The sequence below is a fragment of the Prionailurus bengalensis genome, chromosome B1 (assembly GCF_016509475.1).
Source record: "Prionailurus bengalensis isolate Pbe53 chromosome B1, Fcat_Pben_1.1_paternal_pri, whole genome shotgun sequence".
In the NCBI taxonomy this organism is placed as follows: domain Eukaryota; kingdom Metazoa; phylum Chordata; class Mammalia; order Carnivora; family Felidae; genus Prionailurus; species Prionailurus bengalensis.
This window is the reverse complement of record NC_057344.1, coordinates 27,269,034-27,286,871: the sequence shown is the minus strand read 5'-3', so window position 1 is coordinate 27,286,871 and position 17,838 is coordinate 27,269,034. Positions and strand designations below refer to the sequence as shown.

Below are 17,838 nucleotides of genomic sequence, written 5' to 3'. Positions count from 1 at the left end.
TGGCAAGGGGCGGGGCCTCTCGAGGTAGTAATGAATCTGCCCCCTCCCGGGGGAGTGCAGAGAAGCATTAATACATCTACAAGCTAAAGAGGAAACTCTGGCTGGGGCAGTGCGCGGAGCTCCGGCTGTCGGTGGCGAGCGGCAGCGGCCCGAACGGCAGCGCCGGTGGCGGCTACGGCGGCAGCGGCACAACGGGAAAAATACAATAGAGGCAGCAACAGAAGGGAGCCCCGGTGGTCCTCTCTCCCATAAACACACTCCCCTTCACCTTCCCCTCAGCACCGCGCGCGGTGCCGCCCGGTGCCCGAGGCCGCTCGGACTGCTATGTAACCGCGAGACTGCTGGAGGAAGGGGACCGGGGAGAAGAGGCTCGCCCGTGGGAGGCCGTGGGGGCCAAGTTTGCGGCCACTTCTGCACGCGCTTCCCTTAGCCCCCGCTTGTCCCCTCCTGCAGCCCAACTGGCCCGGGTCCCCTTCGCCTCCTCCTCGAGTGCCCAGCAGCCGCGGTTCCCGGCGACCATGGTGACGGTGGAGGAGCTGCGGGAGATGGACTGCAGCGTGCTCAAAAGGCTGATGAACCGGGAAGAGAACGGCGGCGGCGCGGGCGGCAGCGGCAGCCACGGAGCCTTTGGGCTGTTGAGCGGCGGTAAGTGCCTGCTCCTGGACTGCAGACCGTTCCTGGCGCACAGCGCGGGCTACATCCGAGGCTCGGTCAACGTGCGCTGCAACACCATCGTGCGGCGGCGGGCCAAGGGCTCGGTGAGCCTGGAGCAGATCCTGCCCGCGGAGGAGGAGGTGCGCGCCCGCCTGCGCTCCGGCCTCTACTCGGCGGTCATAGTCTACGACGAGCGCAGCCCGCGCGCGGAGAGCCTCCGCGAAGACAGCACCGTGTCGCTGGTAGTGCAAGCGCTGCGCCGCAACGCCGAGCGCACCGACATCTGCCTGCTCAAAGGTAAACTCTGGCGCCGGGGCGCGAGCTGGAGGGTAGGTGTCGCGGGGCTTGGCGGCCTGCGCCTTAGTGGGCAAGGGAAGAAGTAAGTGCCTGGAGGGACTCGTGGCTGCGTGGGTACCCACGCACTCCTTTGTGCGTGCTGTTTTGCATGGGTTTGCAAGGTTTTCGTGCGTTTGTGTGCAAGTGCGAGCGCCTGAAGTCCTCAGAGACGGTGAAGGTGCGTTTCCTCTGTCACCTGCAAGTCGGTACTCTTCCTGGAGACTGCATTTATTTACGCTCACTAACCGTCAGGTCTCTTAGGCGTAGCGGCTCCACTGCGTTGCCCACCCATATATAGTCCAGGGAGGTGCTCCCGGTGCTAGTGTGCGGGTGCGGAAGGTCAGGCCTGTCGTTTTGGCGTGCTCGGGCCCTAAACTGAGTCCGACCCCTTGAACCCGAGAGGTGGGGAATACGGTGAAGAAGGGCGAGCGCCGAGGTGGGATCGGCTTGGTAAATGCAGAAAGGAAGATCGGGTTGCGGACATTGCGTGGAGCTATCTGCTGCCCAACTCCGAGCTCCGCCTGGAAGGTGGCCAACTTCTCCCGCCTCGGGCTAGACCCCAGCTCCGGGAGCGGGGTAGGGGGGGAGGGGAGGGAGGACTGAGTTTCGGGGAACGCGAGACGCGAACGTGCCCCTTAAATTCAGGCCGCGGAGAAGTACGACCTTTTGTTCAGACGGGGTTTTCGACTGTCTTGTTAGCGCGTGCTTGACTTAAGTGAAACCTGGAGAAACTCTTCGGGGACGGGAGTTCTGGTCAAATCTGGAAGTCAGAAACCCCCAAAGGACCGCGTGCTAAGTAACTGGAGGGCCGGTGCCCCGGCCGCACCTGCCGGGCCTCGTCGGGTCCCGGTCCCTGACGTTCCTCGGGTGGGAGAGCGGACAGGACGGGGTGTGGGTAGGGGCGCCCCTGCCGCGCTGCGCCCCGTCTTCCCACTGCCGCATTCCGCGCATTCTTTCGCCCGCGTCCGGTCCTCGCCTCCGAACCCGAGAGGCGTTTCAGACCCTGGCCTTCAAAGAGCCGCTCCTTTCCCTGCCGGCGTCCTTCGCCTCCTCCCTCCTTTCTTTCCCCTCCGGACCTGCTCGCCCCGGAGGAAGGGAGGTGGTGGAGGGAGGAGGGGCGGAAACCTCTCCCCACCGCCCTTTCCAAAAAGCACAACAAAACTGCTCAGTGCCGCCGAGCCGGGTTCGCCCCTGCCGAACAGCGGGGGGCTTTGTTCTCGGCAGTTGTTTCCTGGCCATTTGACCTGTCAGCTGCTGGGGAAATGCTGCTGTTGACCTTTGGTTGAACTACTAAGGCGATTTTGCTGATATTTCTTTCTCTGTGAGAGCTGCCTTTTGCACCTCCGATCCAGCCTAATCTTCCTTTTTTCTCCCCAAAGCGCTTTAAGAGAAAGTGCCGGGAAGGAGTGGCACCGGAAGGACCGGCGAGCCGGACTCCTGGGACTCGGCGGCCTCGCCTGCCTGGGGGCCGAGCTGTGCCCGGAGCGCCCGGCAGACGCACGTCCGGCTTCCACCCGTGCCAGTGTGGGGGTCCGGGCTGCTGAGCGCGCCTCCCCTCCCCTGCCTGGTGCCGGCGTCCATGGCGACAATGGGAGAAATTTCTCCCGGGAGATAGCCCTTTCGGGTGGCGCGGGCTGCACTCCGAGCCGCGCTGCCCTGGATCCCTCCTGATGGAGAGCCCGAGCCTGTGCCTTCCTTCGCGGGCTCGGAAGCCAGGGCTCTTCTCGAGGTGGTGCAGATCCACGTGGAGGCTGGCTGCGTTTTGTTTTGTTTTTCTTCCTGGAAGAAACCCGTAGGGGATCGCCCTAGAGCCGCAGCTCGGTCGGGGACCTTGACCCCTGGGCTTCCGGGCTCCAGGACGCTTAAGCCCCTGGGAGGGAGGCGTGCTTTTAAGGTTTCCTCCTCCCGCTGGTGGCACCTCCCTGGACCCACAGGGGAGAGGCCAGAGCCAGATCCGTTAGGCTGCTGGGCGCGAGGCTAATGTTAAAGACTGAGTAGGGCAGAAGCCTCTGGGTAAAATGACAGTTCTCTGGTCGTTGGCGAGGTCCCTGGAGGGAGGAAAAGGAGCCATCTAACGGCTCTTTCCTATTGGGCCCTGTACTGCTTCCTGTTGTCTGACCTGGGGTGGTGGGGAGGCCTACCTTCCGCTTCTCAAAGTCGATATTCTTTAGTATCTAGGCCTGGGCGGCAGGTTGAACTAATGCCTCTTCTGGAACAGGCCAGGGGGAGTAGCCAGGACACTCAGCTGAACAGCTGTGTCTTCTAAGGGAAAGGAGCCTGCTTTGGAAGCAGCCGCCTGAAATTCAGTGGTGGTGGTGGTGGTGGTGAGGGGCTTGTTCTGTAGCGATGGTAGAAGCTGCCAGGTTCACAGGGTCGTATGCTATTAACCTGGCTTCTTTTCATATGTGTGCTAAGCAGAGGAAGTATTAATTAACACCGTTCCTCTTCCTTCCCTTGGCCCTCTAATGAAAAGGCATCCCTAGTGAGTTGAGGGAGAACCGGGAAGTGTCTGCTCCCACACCGCTGGAAGAGGACAGCCATGCCTCCTAAGTTCTAGTGGAGAAGCCAGTAAAAGGGAGAAAATGTGGGTTCGTGGAAGGGCACTCTGGGGGCGGAGAACTAATGGGAAACTGGGGAGGAAAAGCCCCTTAGATTATCTTTAGTAAATGCCTAAATTGATTCAGTGTTGGGTAATTTGGTTCCCATCGGAGTTGTTCATTTTAATTTCCATCTAATGGGACTTTCTGTATATCTCATTGCACATGTGGTGGGGAATGTGAAAGGAAAAGTGGCCAGACCCGACTGTTCTCTGCCAACCTACAGGAACAGAAAAACAGAATATTTTCGGAAGTTATATTATCCTTTCCAGCCAAAGGCTATCTAATTCTACCAACTAATTGTGTTTAATAATCTGAGTTTTCTATTTCTGCCACGTGGACGTGCGTTGGTAGAAATGAGTTAGCTGCAGGTGGTTAACTAACACCACATGCAAGAATTCGTAGTTAAGAGTAAATGTTACTTAATACCAATAAAATGCTGCCTGGCCTTTACATTTCCTAAATGTTATCCCAAGTTTTGCTAAGAACGGTAACCTTAAATCACTACACTCTCTGGTCTTTTTGCTAGTAGAAGATTCCCATTGGGGCAAATCTTCCCCCCACCCCCACCCCCCAACTTTAAGCTCATTTTATTTAAAGTCCTGTAAGGCATTTTGGGGGAAAGTTTAGAAATTTCAGCTTGTCAGATTTCATTAGAGTACACACCTCCTTTGAACTCCCTTTCTTTCCTTGATAGCTCCTCAGATGAGGGTTTTAGACCCTGGGCATTAGAGAAGGACAAAAAGGGCATTTTCTTACCCTAATATCTTACTTTTCTCCTGTCTCAAATTCATCTCAGCTCATGACTTTTGTCCGTTCTTTAAGTTCTGATTTAAAAGTTGTCCTGGCCCTGTCTTGAGGCAGTGGGACGATCAATTAGATATCAATTAGATAGCTTCTCCCTCCAGGTTGGGACTCACATACACTGTAGTCCTAAGGCCTGACCCTACAGACTGTGACATTACACTTTCTGTAGGAAACAGCCCCCAAGGCCAATGATGGAGTGGGGGGAGCGCTCAGCCAGCAGCTGAGCTGGGTCTTGTCTCTCTCTGTCTCCATTTCCCTGGCCCATCCTAGTTCCCCAGGAGGTCAGTGGCAGCAGACAGCAAACCCCGGCTGGGGGTGGGGGGGATGACGTTGCACACCTTTTGACCCAAAGAGAAACGGACTGGCCTTTCTTCTTATAAATATGATACAGTGCCCGTGCCAGCCAAGGATTGAGAGCATTAGAATTACACACAATGGCAGGCCTTAGAGCTAATCTCTCACCTCTGTTGTCATTCGTTAAAGAATGACCCCGAGAGGGGCGCCTGGGTGGCGCAGTCGGTTAAGCGTCCGACTTCAGCCAGGTCACGATCTCGCGGTCCGGTAGTTCGAGCCCCGCGTCAGGCTCTGGGCTGATGGCTCGGAGCCTGGATCCTGTTTCCGATTCTGTGTCTCCCTCTCTCTCTGCCCCTTCCCCGTTCATGCTCTGTCTCTCTCTGTCCCAAAAATAAATTTAAAAAACGTTGAAAAAAAAAATTAAAAAAAAAAAAAAAGAATGACCCCAAGCGAAGCAAACTCCTTCGACCTGGATATTTCCAATCAACAAAAGTAACAAAAGACCGGGTGCAGGTATCAATTGAAAGTGAAAACCCTATCACTAGGAAGCCTATCACAGGTCCCTTGGGCTTGTCCTGAGGGCTTATAGGAGAGACGGGCTACACTGGGAACTGAGGGAAGGTGGCTTTTCCAAGGAGCCAAGAAATTCCTTTAAAAAATCAGAACATCTGAAACCAGATAGCCAGTTTCCTTACCGGGAGGCAGTTGCCGCCTAACAAAGGAAGTTTGACAGGAAGAAAAGTTCACTCTCCAGCGGAAGGCAGCACCAGCCAGCTTGCTGAATGTAGCAGATAGCCCAGAAGGACTGGGAGGGACCGTGAACCAGCTCCAGCTCCAGGGTGGCATTAAGTGTCAGCCAGCTGGCCCAGGACGCGCAGGTCTGTGTGTGGGGTCCCAGGGTGGGAAGCTCACTTAGGTAAATCTTCAGCACTGCTCAGCGTTTACGTGGGTGCTTACTAAGTTAACACCCGCATCAACGGGAGTTCTCAAAGTCGAATGACCCCAGACTTTCTTGCTGGGCAGCGTTTGGCTCGTACTGATAATGAAGTCCCAGGAGAGCAAGCCCCTGTCTGTGAACGGGTGACATTCTGAGTGTTTGAGAGAGGGTGACTGGAAGAGCGACAGCCATATTAAGATCTGTGACCACTGTCCCCACCAAATGACTGGCTTCCCCATCACAGACCCCACTAAGAGTCCTACTGTGGTGATGTGATCGGCACTGCACCAGCCTGTCCTTTCTAGAGCACTTTTATGCGCACCGTCGCAGCCCTGCATGGACGTGTGGACAGTGGGTCATCCTTTTCAGTAAGCTGTGACAGTTGTCTTGCTTTGTATGAGAAAAAGAGCGTGGAGTTCAGCTAGCTATGGATGTGGTTATCCCTCAAAAAAAGTTGGGGGGGTATTATATTCCTTTTCTTCCCTCTAGACACTCACGTTTCAAAATTAAGATGAGAAAATGAGAGCTTTAAGACCAGAAAGTCTATTATTTTTTCTTTAAGTTTTCTTTTCTTAACGTTTTACTTATTTTTGAGACAGGGAGAGACAGAGCATGAACAGGGGAGGGTCAGAGAGAGGGAGACACAGAATCTGAAACAGGCTCCAGGCTCTGAGCTGTCAGCACAGAGCCCGACGTGGGGCTCAAACTCACGGACCGCGAGATCATGACCTGAGCCGAAGTCAGCCGCTCAACCGACTGAGCCACTCAGGCGCCCCCAGAAAGTCTATTATTAAGAACATGGGAAAAACAGGTCAAAATTAGTCAGAGTATCTGTTATGGAATTACATCCAATTGGAGCTACACAAAACAGGCGGAAAGTCATTGGTGTATGTGTCATGAAACTGCATTCAGAAGCTAGAAATGCAGATCTTAGACACCTGCTTTGCAGAGAAGTTTGTGACATTTAGAATCGCAGAGTATCAGAAGTTAAAGATGATAACAGTCTGAAATCCTTGCATCGTGACCCCGTAGGGATACAGATACACCTGAAACCAGAGGCCCATGAACTTCTACCTTCTTTAAATGCAGTGGATTCTAGAAGTTTCTATCCTGTTGTGTTTCCTTAAATAAAGAGTCTAGTTATGACTCTTTAGTGGCAACCTGTAGTTTGAAAAACACCAGTTAGACGCAGAGTTTGGTAAAATGTCACGAGTGTCCAGATCCTTTCTGTTTCTACATGTGTCTTCAATGGGATGAAACCAGCAGTCTGTGCCTCCCCCGGGAGAAGGACCACCAGGAAGGCAGAGATGGGCACACAGCAGGGTCGGCTCCCGGTGGCCAGACTAGCAGGTGGCTTCGAGGCCAGTGGTCTGAACGCTGGCACTGCCCTTACCTGAGGTCGCCCTGCGCCTCAGTTTCCTCATCTGTAAAACTGGGGCCAGTCACCCCTCAAGGACTGCTGCTTGGGAAGAACCTGGCACATAGCATTTCTTCTATCCCTTTTAGTAACGTGGAGCCGATACCCGGCGTGGACGTGCTGGTCTTGTGGAGTGTGGACGTGGGTGGTTCCTCACTTGCAGCCTTCTGTCCCTGCCACCCTGCCTGCCACCCCGCCTGCGTGCTCTGGGGCTGTCCTTCCATGCTGCGCGCAGCCGAGGTCCCAGCCCGGTGCCGCTCTCCACCCGCAGGAAGGAGCTCCTTGGGTGCAACTGTTCATAACGGTCAGCCACAGACCCTCCAGAGCTAGCGACAGCTCAGGAGGGAGAATCTCTTCCACGGCTGCCTGCCTGGGACACTCCAGTCCCTCAGGCAAATCTGCTTGTTCACTTGGTTCCTTTCTGCTTGTTCTTTAAAGGGCTGCCAAAGGGAACGGACCTCAGTAATCCTGTTTCTGCTCCACTCCAATGCTGCCTTCTCCCGCCCTCTCTGCCCTGTTATGAGAGGGTTGGGGGTGGTGTGGATGACAAATGGCCCCCCTTCAAGCCTGGCCTGGCCCCCCGGGTCACCTCTGTCCCTCCCAGTTGGCTGCTCGCCCCCTGCCTGCCACACCCCGAGGGCATCGGCCAGCTCGGGAGCCTTCTGGGCTGTGGGTGCTGTGCCACCTGCGGGGCTGACTGAGGATCGACCTGGAGGCAGCAAATGTCCCCTATGGGGAAAGGTCCTGGAACTCAGGCAGTGAACTCAGCCCTCTGCTGTCTAACTACCAGGTCTCAAGACTGTGACTGGAAAAATAAGTAAAGCCCAGGAGGAGAGGGCTGTCCAGAGTCTGGGAAATTGCCCGTAATGCTGGAGTCCCCTTGTAAGTGCCAGAAAAGGAAGTCTTCGTTAGGTGCCTCCCCGAGGCCAGGTGCAGAGCACTGGCTGTTCCAGTCAGTCCTCAGAGGATGCCAGGTGCGGATGTCTCATCACGCTTTACAAGTGCGGGAGAGGCTCAGAGAGGTTCGATGACAGCCCCAGGCCGCACAGCTTGATGACTTAACCAGGTTGGGATTCAACGCAGGCCTTTTCAGTCTGGTGCCCTGTCCCGCACCTTCTCAGCAATGGGAAGGACATTGTGTGTTGACCACTCTGAGGCTCCTCCTACTTCCGCTGCCCTTTGGTGGGGGGGTGCTCCTCCTCGGTGACCTCACAGCCTGGCCCTGGCGCTCCTGTGTCTCCAGCACTCGCTTTCAGGGGGGCAGCGCTAGTCTGCCTGTCTGGGTGACAAGCTTTGGGAGCGCACCGCCCATGTCTTCCATAGCTTTGAAAACAGCATATTTGAACAGCTCAAATTACGTAATAAACACAGGAAATCATTTTACTTAAAAGTCTTTAAATCCTATAGAAATACATAGAGTAACAGCTAATGGCTTTGTATATAGGTGTTCAACAATGGTTTGTTGATTGATTCACTTCCCTTTCTGCCTTTCAAAGGGGAACATTTAAGGAAGTTTCCCAGAGTTCTACCTTAGGAACTTGAGCTAAAGACATTTGCTGGAAGAGCCATCTTCCCTCATTATTCACTGCATTTGGGGCAGCAATGTTTGTAGCCTTGTAAAGAAAAGGGGGTGCTAATGGGAAGGAGGGGTGCCCCTGTGCTGAGATGACCATTAAGGCCACCAACGCGCCCGAAGCTGCCAGTACTGGGCCCTCTCCTCCGGGGGAAGCTGGTTATTGTGACTCAGCAGGAGCCGGGCCTGTGACCAGAGAGATCCCCATTTATATCCCGAGGGAGGGAATGGAGGGGAACAGAGAGGAAAAAATGTATACCCTGTTCTGTAAGCCTTATGATGTGGCGAAGAAGCATTCCCTTCTTCTGCAAAGCAGAATTTTCTAGGGCTGGGATCTGGGCAAGTGATTGACTGTCACATGTCTGCATGTCGGAAGGTTACCATGAATGTCTCTAGGAACCCGTGACACCATGCCGCTTACGAGTCAGGATTTAACGGTGCTAGCTACATTCGGGACTGTTGGTTGAATGGTCGCTTCACAACCTGTAGGCTCTCCTGAATGAATTTGTAATATGTTTCGGGTCCTATGGAAACTGCAAGATAAAAATACAAGCAGGGCCACACAAGGACCGTGGATGCTAAGTTACTCGCAAAGCAAAGTCCCAGAACTGAGAGTAAATCGGATACTGACCAAGCGCTTCTCTTCTAGTGTTTCCTGCCCCTCTCCTGCCTCTCTGCCCTCCGCCAGCCAGCAGGAGCTTTTCGGCTTGGCACTAACACTATTCCAGAGAAGTCGGCCCTTTATCTCTTTTTACTTAAAAGACCTCCCTTCCCCGGAAGACGATCCCACAGATAACCATTCCAGAGCTTAGCAACTCGCAGGTCAGGAAATCCTGCCTTGCCCCAAACCTGTATGTAGCAAGAGGGATTTATATTTAAGCCCGTTTCCTCTTATTTTGGCCCCTTGCTGATGAACAGCTGTTCATGAGGCTGGGCGATTGGCATCTGTTCTGTTGCTGAGATCCAGAAGGGCTGGTGCCAGGGTAAATTTTTTTTCCTTCTCTCCCACATTGCAGAACCTCTCCAAAGGCAGGACTGGAGGTGGGGGATGACAGACATCTTTGCAGGCCCCAGGGCCCAGCACCAGACTGCCTCGGGGCTCCTGGAAACACACAATGGCTAGTCTTCCATGCTTGGTCATCACCCCAAGAAGCTGCTGTGGAAAGTCCCTTCTGCATATCCCCTGCACGTCGTCCTTTCTGTATCTGCCTCCCAAACCTAAGTCTTGCTCCTAAAACTTCCCTTCCAGCCTTCAGGATGCAGCCCTGGCCAAATGCGGCTCTCTGAAGGTTCCATAGCCGTGATCTCTGGGCCCACAGCGCCACCCGGTGGTCAATGTAGATCCGGCCGTTCCCAGCTTCCAGCCGTTCTCCTCAGTCCAGGAGTCAGATTCAAGTACTTTTCTGGGGTTTTGCCGGCTTCGTGACTCTATTAACACCAACGTCTTTCTCTTTTACAGGTGGCTATGAGAGGTTTTCTTCCGAGTACCCAGAATTCTGTTCCAAAACGAAGGCCCTGGCAACCATCCCACCTGCTGTTCCCCCAGCACTGCTGAGTCCTTGGACGTGGGCTGTGGCTCCTGTGGAACCCCGCTGCACGACCAGGTAGACCCGGGCGCAGAGCCTGGGAGAAAGGGGCAATGAGAGGGGGTGAGGCAGGGGCAAGGGGGCTTATTTTCAGAGTTCTGCTTTTCAGAGGCTTTGGGTCCAGTGCCTCAATTTGGGGAGAATGGAGTGAACCCCGGGTACTGGGGTGCAGTGTTAGGGAGGGTCCATTTGTTCCTTCCTTCCCTCTTACTGCCCTCATTTGGAAACATACAAAGACCCAACTTTCTGACTTTGCCTCTAACTTCACGTGCGGACACGCGGGGCTTGCTGAAGCCAGCGCATGTGGGCTGCTGTGTAGAAAGAGCCAGGCCACCCTGCCGTGTACAAGCCAATTGCAAACGCCCAATGGACATAAATGGTTGGCCAACCCTCCCCCAAGAAAACCGGCTTAAGCTGCTCTGTGTCTTACCAGCCTTTGCACTTAGACGGAGAGGGAGTGGATTCATAGGGTCCAGCAAGTCTGCTGTCAGATCCCAGACCATTTGAGTTGGTCTGACTCAGAAAACGTCACGAATTGCAGCCCCCATTTCCTCATAGATCCCGCCTCTTGTCTGTGAGGCCGAAACAGCATCCGTTTCTAATGTGCCCAAGGAAATAAGTCCCTCGACCCCACAACAGACAGCCTGGCACTGAGTTAGGTGTAGATTCGTGTCCTAAGTGGTGTGGCAAGGCCGGTGTTGTGTCTGCCACTTTATTTATCGAGGGGGAGGAGGGCTGCTTGAACCGGCAGGTGGGGCCCACGAGGCTTGACCTGTCCTGGCTTTGCCGCTCACAGCAGAGCGGAGCGTAAAGGCTAGAGAAGCCCACCGGGACTGGTGTCCCGCCAGGAGCCCCAGCAGGCTAAGGGGAGACCCGGAAGGGCTGTGTCCACAGGCGTTCTCCCCTGGGCCTGTGAAAGCCCACCTCGCCCAGGTACCCCCCGCCCTGTCCCAAGCACCCCGGCCATTTTCCTGGGGGCCTTCACTCACGATGTTGGGGGCACTCTGCCCTCTCTTTCTGGCGCAGGGGGGTCCTGTGGAGATCCTTCCCTTCCTCTACCTCGGCAGTGCCTACCACGCTGCCCGGAGGGACATGCTGGACGCGCTGGGGATCACGGCCCTGTTGAATGTCTCCTCCGATTGCCCGAACCACTTTGAAGGCCACTATCAGTACAAGTGCATTCCCGTGGAAGACAACCACAAGGCAGACATCAGCTCCTGGTTCATGGAAGCCATTGAGTACATCGGTAGGTTGGCTCTGGTGGTGCGGTGCAGGGTGCAGGCTGAGTGCGGGAGGTTGTGAGGGAACCACGGGTACTTGCCTGAGGAAGGAGGGACCAAAGGGGCGCGGTCGCTGGGGTGTGCCCGTTTCCCCTGTGCCTCTGAGGAAGGCTCACTGCCTGGATGCTGTGTTGGGTGGGGATAGGAAGAGAGACTCCCCAGCCGGGCCGTTAGCTTATCTAGGCAATAACGTTTTCCGTGCGTGGCTCCAGTTGTCTAGATGATAAGGCTTTGGGGATGGGGAGGAAACAAATAAAGGGAGAACTGGGCCAGTGTTTTTTGTTCCTGCACATGGAAATCCTTGAAGGTATGTTGGGATTTAACCGGCTTTACCATGCGTTTTTCCCAAGCTTAGTGCATTTGTTTGGATCAGTCTCAAAAAAATAGCCCAGAATGGGTGGAAGGAATCCTAGAGTTCTTTGCGGTGGGCTTCCTCCTCCCCCTCCTCGGCCGCCAACGTTATTCCTGGACCGGGAGTGCCCCTCCCCCAGCACTCTTCCCTGCCCCTCCCCACCCCCACCCCCTTGGCGCCTCCCGCACCTGCCATCTGGTGGAGCCTGGGGACCAAGCGCGCGGGGCACTAACCGCGTGGCGCTCTCTGCCCCAGATGCCGTGAAGGACTGCCGCGGCCGGGTGCTGGTGCACTGCCAGGCGGGCATCTCGCGCTCGGCCACCATCTGCCTGGCCTACCTGATGATGAAGAAGCGGGTGAGGCTGGAGGAGGCCTTCGAGTTCGTCAAGCAGCGGCGGAGCATCATCTCGCCCAACTTCAGCTTCATGGGGCAGCTGCTGCAGTTCGAGTCGCAGGTGCTGGCCACGTCCTGCGCCGTGGAGGCCGCCAGCCCCTCGGGGCCCCTGCGGGAGCGGGGCAAGGCCACCCCCACGCCCACCTCGCAGTTTGTCTTCAGTTTCCCGGTGTCGGTGGGCGTGCACTCGGCCCCCAGCAGCCTGCCCTACCTGCACAGCCCCATCACCACGTCCCCCAGCTGCTAGGGCCGCTCGGAGCCCCCCACCCACACCCCGCGAGCCCGCCGGCCCCGCGGGGACTGACCAGCGTGGGGAGCAGGTGGCCAAGCTCCTCCCCCTTTGCTCCTCCTGGGCCAGCCTGGGGCCAGCTAGAATGGCAATAAGGACTTCGAATACACCTACTACGAGCAAACAAAACACTCCAACCTAGAGCAATAACGGCTGCGGCTGCCTCAGCGGGCAGGGAAGACCTTGGTTTGGTTTGTGTGTCTGTTACTTTTCAGATAGGAATTTCTTACCTCATTTTTTTAAGCGGTAAGGCTTGAAGTTAGGAAACCCACAGATCCTGGCAAATGTGCCCACCCAGTTTTGTTAAGGTGGGGGGGGAAGTGGGGGGGAGTGGGAAAGGGACAAAAAGAAAACAAGTTTGCCAGAAGTGCCTGGTTCTGTGTGCTTCGTCCTTTTTTTGTTCTTGTAACAGGTTTTTTTTTTTTTTTCGTTGTTTTTGTTTTTTGGTCGATGTTTTGTTTGTGTTCTTTGACGAAATCTTATAGGACGTGGTTTTCCTTTTGAAGTCACCAACAGGTGAATAATTACGCTTCGTCATAAATAAAAGTATTTATTAAGAATTTCCTCAGAGTATGTAAGTACAAGGAGTCTAGTGACAGTGAATTTTGGATATGTTTCTGTCGATGTCCCGCAGCGGAGCACGATAGCGTGCAAATGTCGAAGCAGTTAGAAGGGAAATGGCATCTCGCGGGTGTGGACGAGGTGGCGGGATAGACACCTGGGATTGGTTGCCACTGAGAAGCAGGCAGGGTGGGGTGGCAGGTGGAAGGAAGGTGAGGACTGCTGTTTGATGACTTTTGAGGCTGGTTCCTGGGCACATGGAACACTAAAGTGGCTCTACATCCCGACAGTACAGTCTTTTCTTTCTGAGGATCGGTGATCCAGTTGGCGGGAGCATGTTCTCACAGACCTGCCTGAGGACTTGCGAATCACGTGTGATAAATGCCATGTTGCATAAGGTGCGCCTGAAAAATTGGGCGCAGTGGGGATTTTCCTCCAGGGAATCACTGGGCCGGGCCGTCGGGGAACCCAGCTGACTAGAGCCAGACGTGATGTGAATCCTGTGAGAGTAGAAGTACACCAACAAATTCTTGCTTCTTAAAATTCCCCGGCTTAGGTGAATATTTTTTAAAGGCCCTTATTTGAATAAAAAGAGGGGAATGGACACCATGTTTCAGGTCTAGGATGGAAGAGTGTGTGTGAGGAGCTGGGCAGACCCTTTGCTTGGGAGCTGGCTGCTGGGCTCCTGGAATGGGCACCGTGGGTGCTTGGGTGCCATTTTGGAATCCATTCTTGGGATAATGCCATTTGAAGGGGCCTTTCCAGATGGAGGTAAGGCTTTCTGAGGGAGAAGGATGTTGTGTGTGGGTTGGGCTTGGGGGGGAGGGAGGAGGGAAGCTACATGTTACTTCAATTGTAGTAGTGTGGAACAGTGTTGTTACTGAGTGCCAGCTTAGAGGTATTTGCAAACTTGTCTAGAAATGAGAGCATGTTTATTTTTTGGTTGTTTTTTTTGTTCTTTGTTCTTTTGTTTTTTTGTTCTTTAGCCCCTTGTGAGTCTAGATCTAAATGAATATTCTTGCTCATCCGTAAATAACTTCAAGCCTCAATGTCAGAATCGTGTTGGAATGCTCTTTCTTATCCTGGCATCCCAGACAGGACCAGGTTCATTACATTTCCTTCCATAAACATGAACCTGTGCTGGCATCACTCATCCTGCCTTTGTCAAGCCCTGTCTTTGGGTGAGGCCAGAGTTCCCGCTTCCTGTTTTTAGAAAAGCCAAAGGCTCCCTCATTCCCTAGGAGCTGCCTGGCTGAATAGGGGTGAGGTGTGGAGGGGTTAAGATGCCTGGACAATGGACCTATTTAGAGGTGGCACAGCTGGCCATTCCCACTTTTTCCTTGATTCCTGGAGGTTGCTCTGTGTTTTGCGGTGAATGAGGTCCACTGGGTTCTGCAGCTGAGGGAGCCCTGGGTTCCAACAGCAGATGGACCTGGGGGGCAGGGTGGCTGTTGCAGGGGGAGGAAAAGTAACCTGGAACAGACTACTTTCTATAGAACAAGTGCACATCCGCCAAAACCCGTGTTTTCCCAGACTGGATTCCAACCATGTGGACAGTCGGAGCTCAGGACCAGCCCCAGACACGTCTTCCCCCCACTTTCCAATTCAAGTCTTCTGTCACTGTGTCAAACTGCTATTTATAAAGCCATTTTCTTTGTACTTGATGACAACGTGAGTCCCAGAACTCTCAGAAATAAAAATAGGAAATTGGCTTGATAGGAAGAGGGGATTTGGGGGAGGTGGTCATAATTCTGCCATCAGAAGCCTCTTTGATGACTCGACATAACTCTAATGAAGACACCACCACAGGGTCAGTTCAAATGGTCAGGTGGGTTTCCATTGGCCTCTCTCCCATGAAGTGATTTCTGGTGATGCAAACTTTCTGTGATGGCCGGAAAACGTTGCCACTTTCACTGATTATCAGCCATGCTGTTGGCTACCTTGGATCTCCTCTAGAGACCAAGGGTTGCTGTCAGCTCCCAGAATCTTGTGTGACCAAGGGTGTTTGTGGATCGCTGAGGGTAACACACCTGACTTTCCCATGGAGACATACCAGGCTGAAAGTGCCACGAACAGGTGGCCGGCAGCTCACAGTCTCAGTCCTTTCCTCCTGAGGCCATTTTGCTCAGGTGCTTGTTGGAACTGGATTCCAGAGTTTTCAACAAGGTTGGGATGCCATGAGAAAAAAATGTAAACATCTGTGGGAAAGTGGACAGACGGAGGCAGGATGGTTGATCGGGATGGGAGTTGGCCACAAAGCCCAAAGTACGGAAGGGGTGGTTCACCTTGACTGTCCACCGGCATCAGCTGGGGAGTTTTGAAAACCTTGCTACCAGGCTATCCCAGACCAATTAAGCCAGGATTTCTGGAGTTGGGACCGAGGCATCCGTGTGTTTCTGAGCTCCCCAAGTGTGCCCCATGTGCGGCCAAGATGGGGAAAATGGCCTTGCTTTCTGGAAGGCTAGTCTTCATGACAGAACTAGCTTGTCCCGAAGAAACCACAGCCAGGGGTTGGTCAGTGGCTCAGCAGGGTCTTGCCACCCGTCCCAGCCTGGCTGCGGGACAAGATGGTTTCTATCAGGAGCTCAAGGAGCATGTGACCTCCTGAAGGGGGCACCTCTCAGGCTCCTCGAAAGTCATCTGATCTGTGGAATGTTGGCGAATTGAATACAGTGTCTGGACATTGGGGTCTTTCCTTACATTTTCCTTGTCGAACAAGAAAGATGGGGAGTTTCACCTCTTGAAGATAACCCCGTCCCCGACGGGCACCCTGCCTGTTCTTAGAGCTTATGAGTCATATGAGGAAGAGGCTTCTTCAAGACAGAGCAATGCAATACTTGTAACTTTTGTAAATAGCCCCGTCTTTCAGAGTGATGTCATTTCTACATTTGATATGCTTGTATTTCTGTAGGATGTATATAGTTTAGGGGATTTTTTTTTGTTTGGTTTTGTTTTTTAGAAAAGTTGACATGTCTGTTTTTATTTATTGCTTGAAAAAGATCATTTGAAGAAAAATAAATACATTTTCAACCACCTCTGGCCTGGTTTATTCTTTCCTTGAAAACTGCTCTGCTGGGATGACTTGGAAGAGAAGGGAAGGACTGGGTCACTTAATGTGCGCTTAGTGACATTGACAGTAAGATGGTAGGCAGACTGGCTGGTAAAATCAGTGACCCCACTGTTCTCCCTGATGACCACTTGAGGACAGTGATGGTATAGCTGACGTGCATCTCTGAGAACCTGATTTCTCTAGGCACACTCTTACGGGAAGAATTCGACAGTGGAGCACCTGGGTGGCTCAGTCGGGCCTGTGTCTGACTTCGGCTCAGGTCATGATCTCATGGTTTGTGAGTTCGAGCCCCGCATCGGGCTCTGTGCTGACAGCTGGGAGCCTGGAGCCTGCTTCGGATTCTGTGTCTCCCTCTCTCTCTGCCCCTCCCCCACTCACTCTCTGTCTCTCTCTCCTTCAAAAACAAACAAAAAGAACAGTAAGAGATAGGGACTGTGCTTCATCTGAGAATCTCCTTAGGGCCAAGCACAGGATGAAGCGAAAAGGATGGCTCCTTGGTGGGAGGAGTCAGTCAAACTGCCTAAGCAGGAAGCGATTAGGGCTATAGTAAAATGTATAAGGCATCACTACCACTGGGACACCCCTCCCCATTGATAAAAGGTCCTGCCTGACTCACACAGAATCTTTGGAAAGTTTACTGACTTCATATTCCATTGGGATCATGGAAATCACCAGCATGTTTGAAGGCCAGATTGAAGAAATACCTGGATAAAGAATTATATAAATTGGCGGTCCCCCAGTGCTGATCTGTGGATTGTTATCAGATTCCTTTGTGCAGATTTCCCAAGTTGTAAACCAAAAGCAAACCTCATTCCCACTCTATCATTTTTATTTGATATTCTGGAAGCCCTACCCAATGTGATTAGGAAGCCATAAAAATGAGGCATACAGTTTGGAAAGTGGGAAGCCAACTTGTTTGCAGAGGATATGTGTCAGGAAAACAGGAGAACCAACCAAGAGATGATCAGAAGTAAGAAAATTCAGTAAGCACTTGATGGTAAAATTAATATGAAAAAAGCAATAGGTGCTGCTATGTGAACATATCCATCAACAGTAAGATGGGAGTCGATCCCATTTACAGTATAACTTACAGATGAAATGCCTACAGGGCACCTGGGTGGCTCAGTGGGTTAAGCATCCAGTGTCAGCTCAGGTCATGACCTCATGGTTCATGAGTTCGAGCCCTATGTCAGGCTCTGTGCTGACAGCACAGAGCCTGCTTCAACTCCTCTGCGCCCCCCCGCCCCTCCCCCACTGCTTTTCTCTAAATAAATAAACTTCAAAAAAAAAAAAAGATGAAATGGCTAAAATAAACTTTACCAGGCATAGGCAAGACCTATATAATGGACATGGTACAGCCCTACCAAGGGGTTTCTAAGAACACGTGAAAAAAGTAAAAGATATACTATGCTCTCTGATAAACAGACTTGATACTGGAAAAAATATTTCTCTATAAATTATACATTTTTAAAAATGTTTATTTCTGAGACAGAGAGAGACAGAGCATGAGTCAGGGAGGGGCAGAGAGAGAGGGAGACACAGAATCGGAAGCAGGCTCCAGGCTCTGAGCTGTCAGCACAGAGCCCGACGCCGGGCTTGAACTCTCACGGAGGGTGAGATCACGACCTGAGCCGAAGTCGGCCGCTCAACTGAGTCACCCAGGCGCCCCTGTAAGTTATACATTTAATGTG

At 53.2% G+C, this 17,838-nt stretch overlaps 1 protein-coding gene across 1 annotated transcript; it reads left to right on the top strand.

The window, feature by feature from the left end:
- The first annotated feature begins 43 nt into the window (after nucleotides 1-43).
- On the top strand, nucleotides 44-14,289 carry DUSP4 (dual specificity phosphatase 4). The gene is given in 5 exon segments (XM_043560633.1): nucleotides 44-951; nucleotides 10,075-10,161; nucleotides 10,164-10,219; nucleotides 11,228-11,447; nucleotides 12,089-14,289. Coding segments are annotated over 5 exon segments (1,182 nt in total). The 5' UTR covers nucleotides 44-518; the 3' UTR covers nucleotides 12,475-14,289.
- Nucleotides 14,290-17,838: the final 3,549 nt, after the last annotated feature.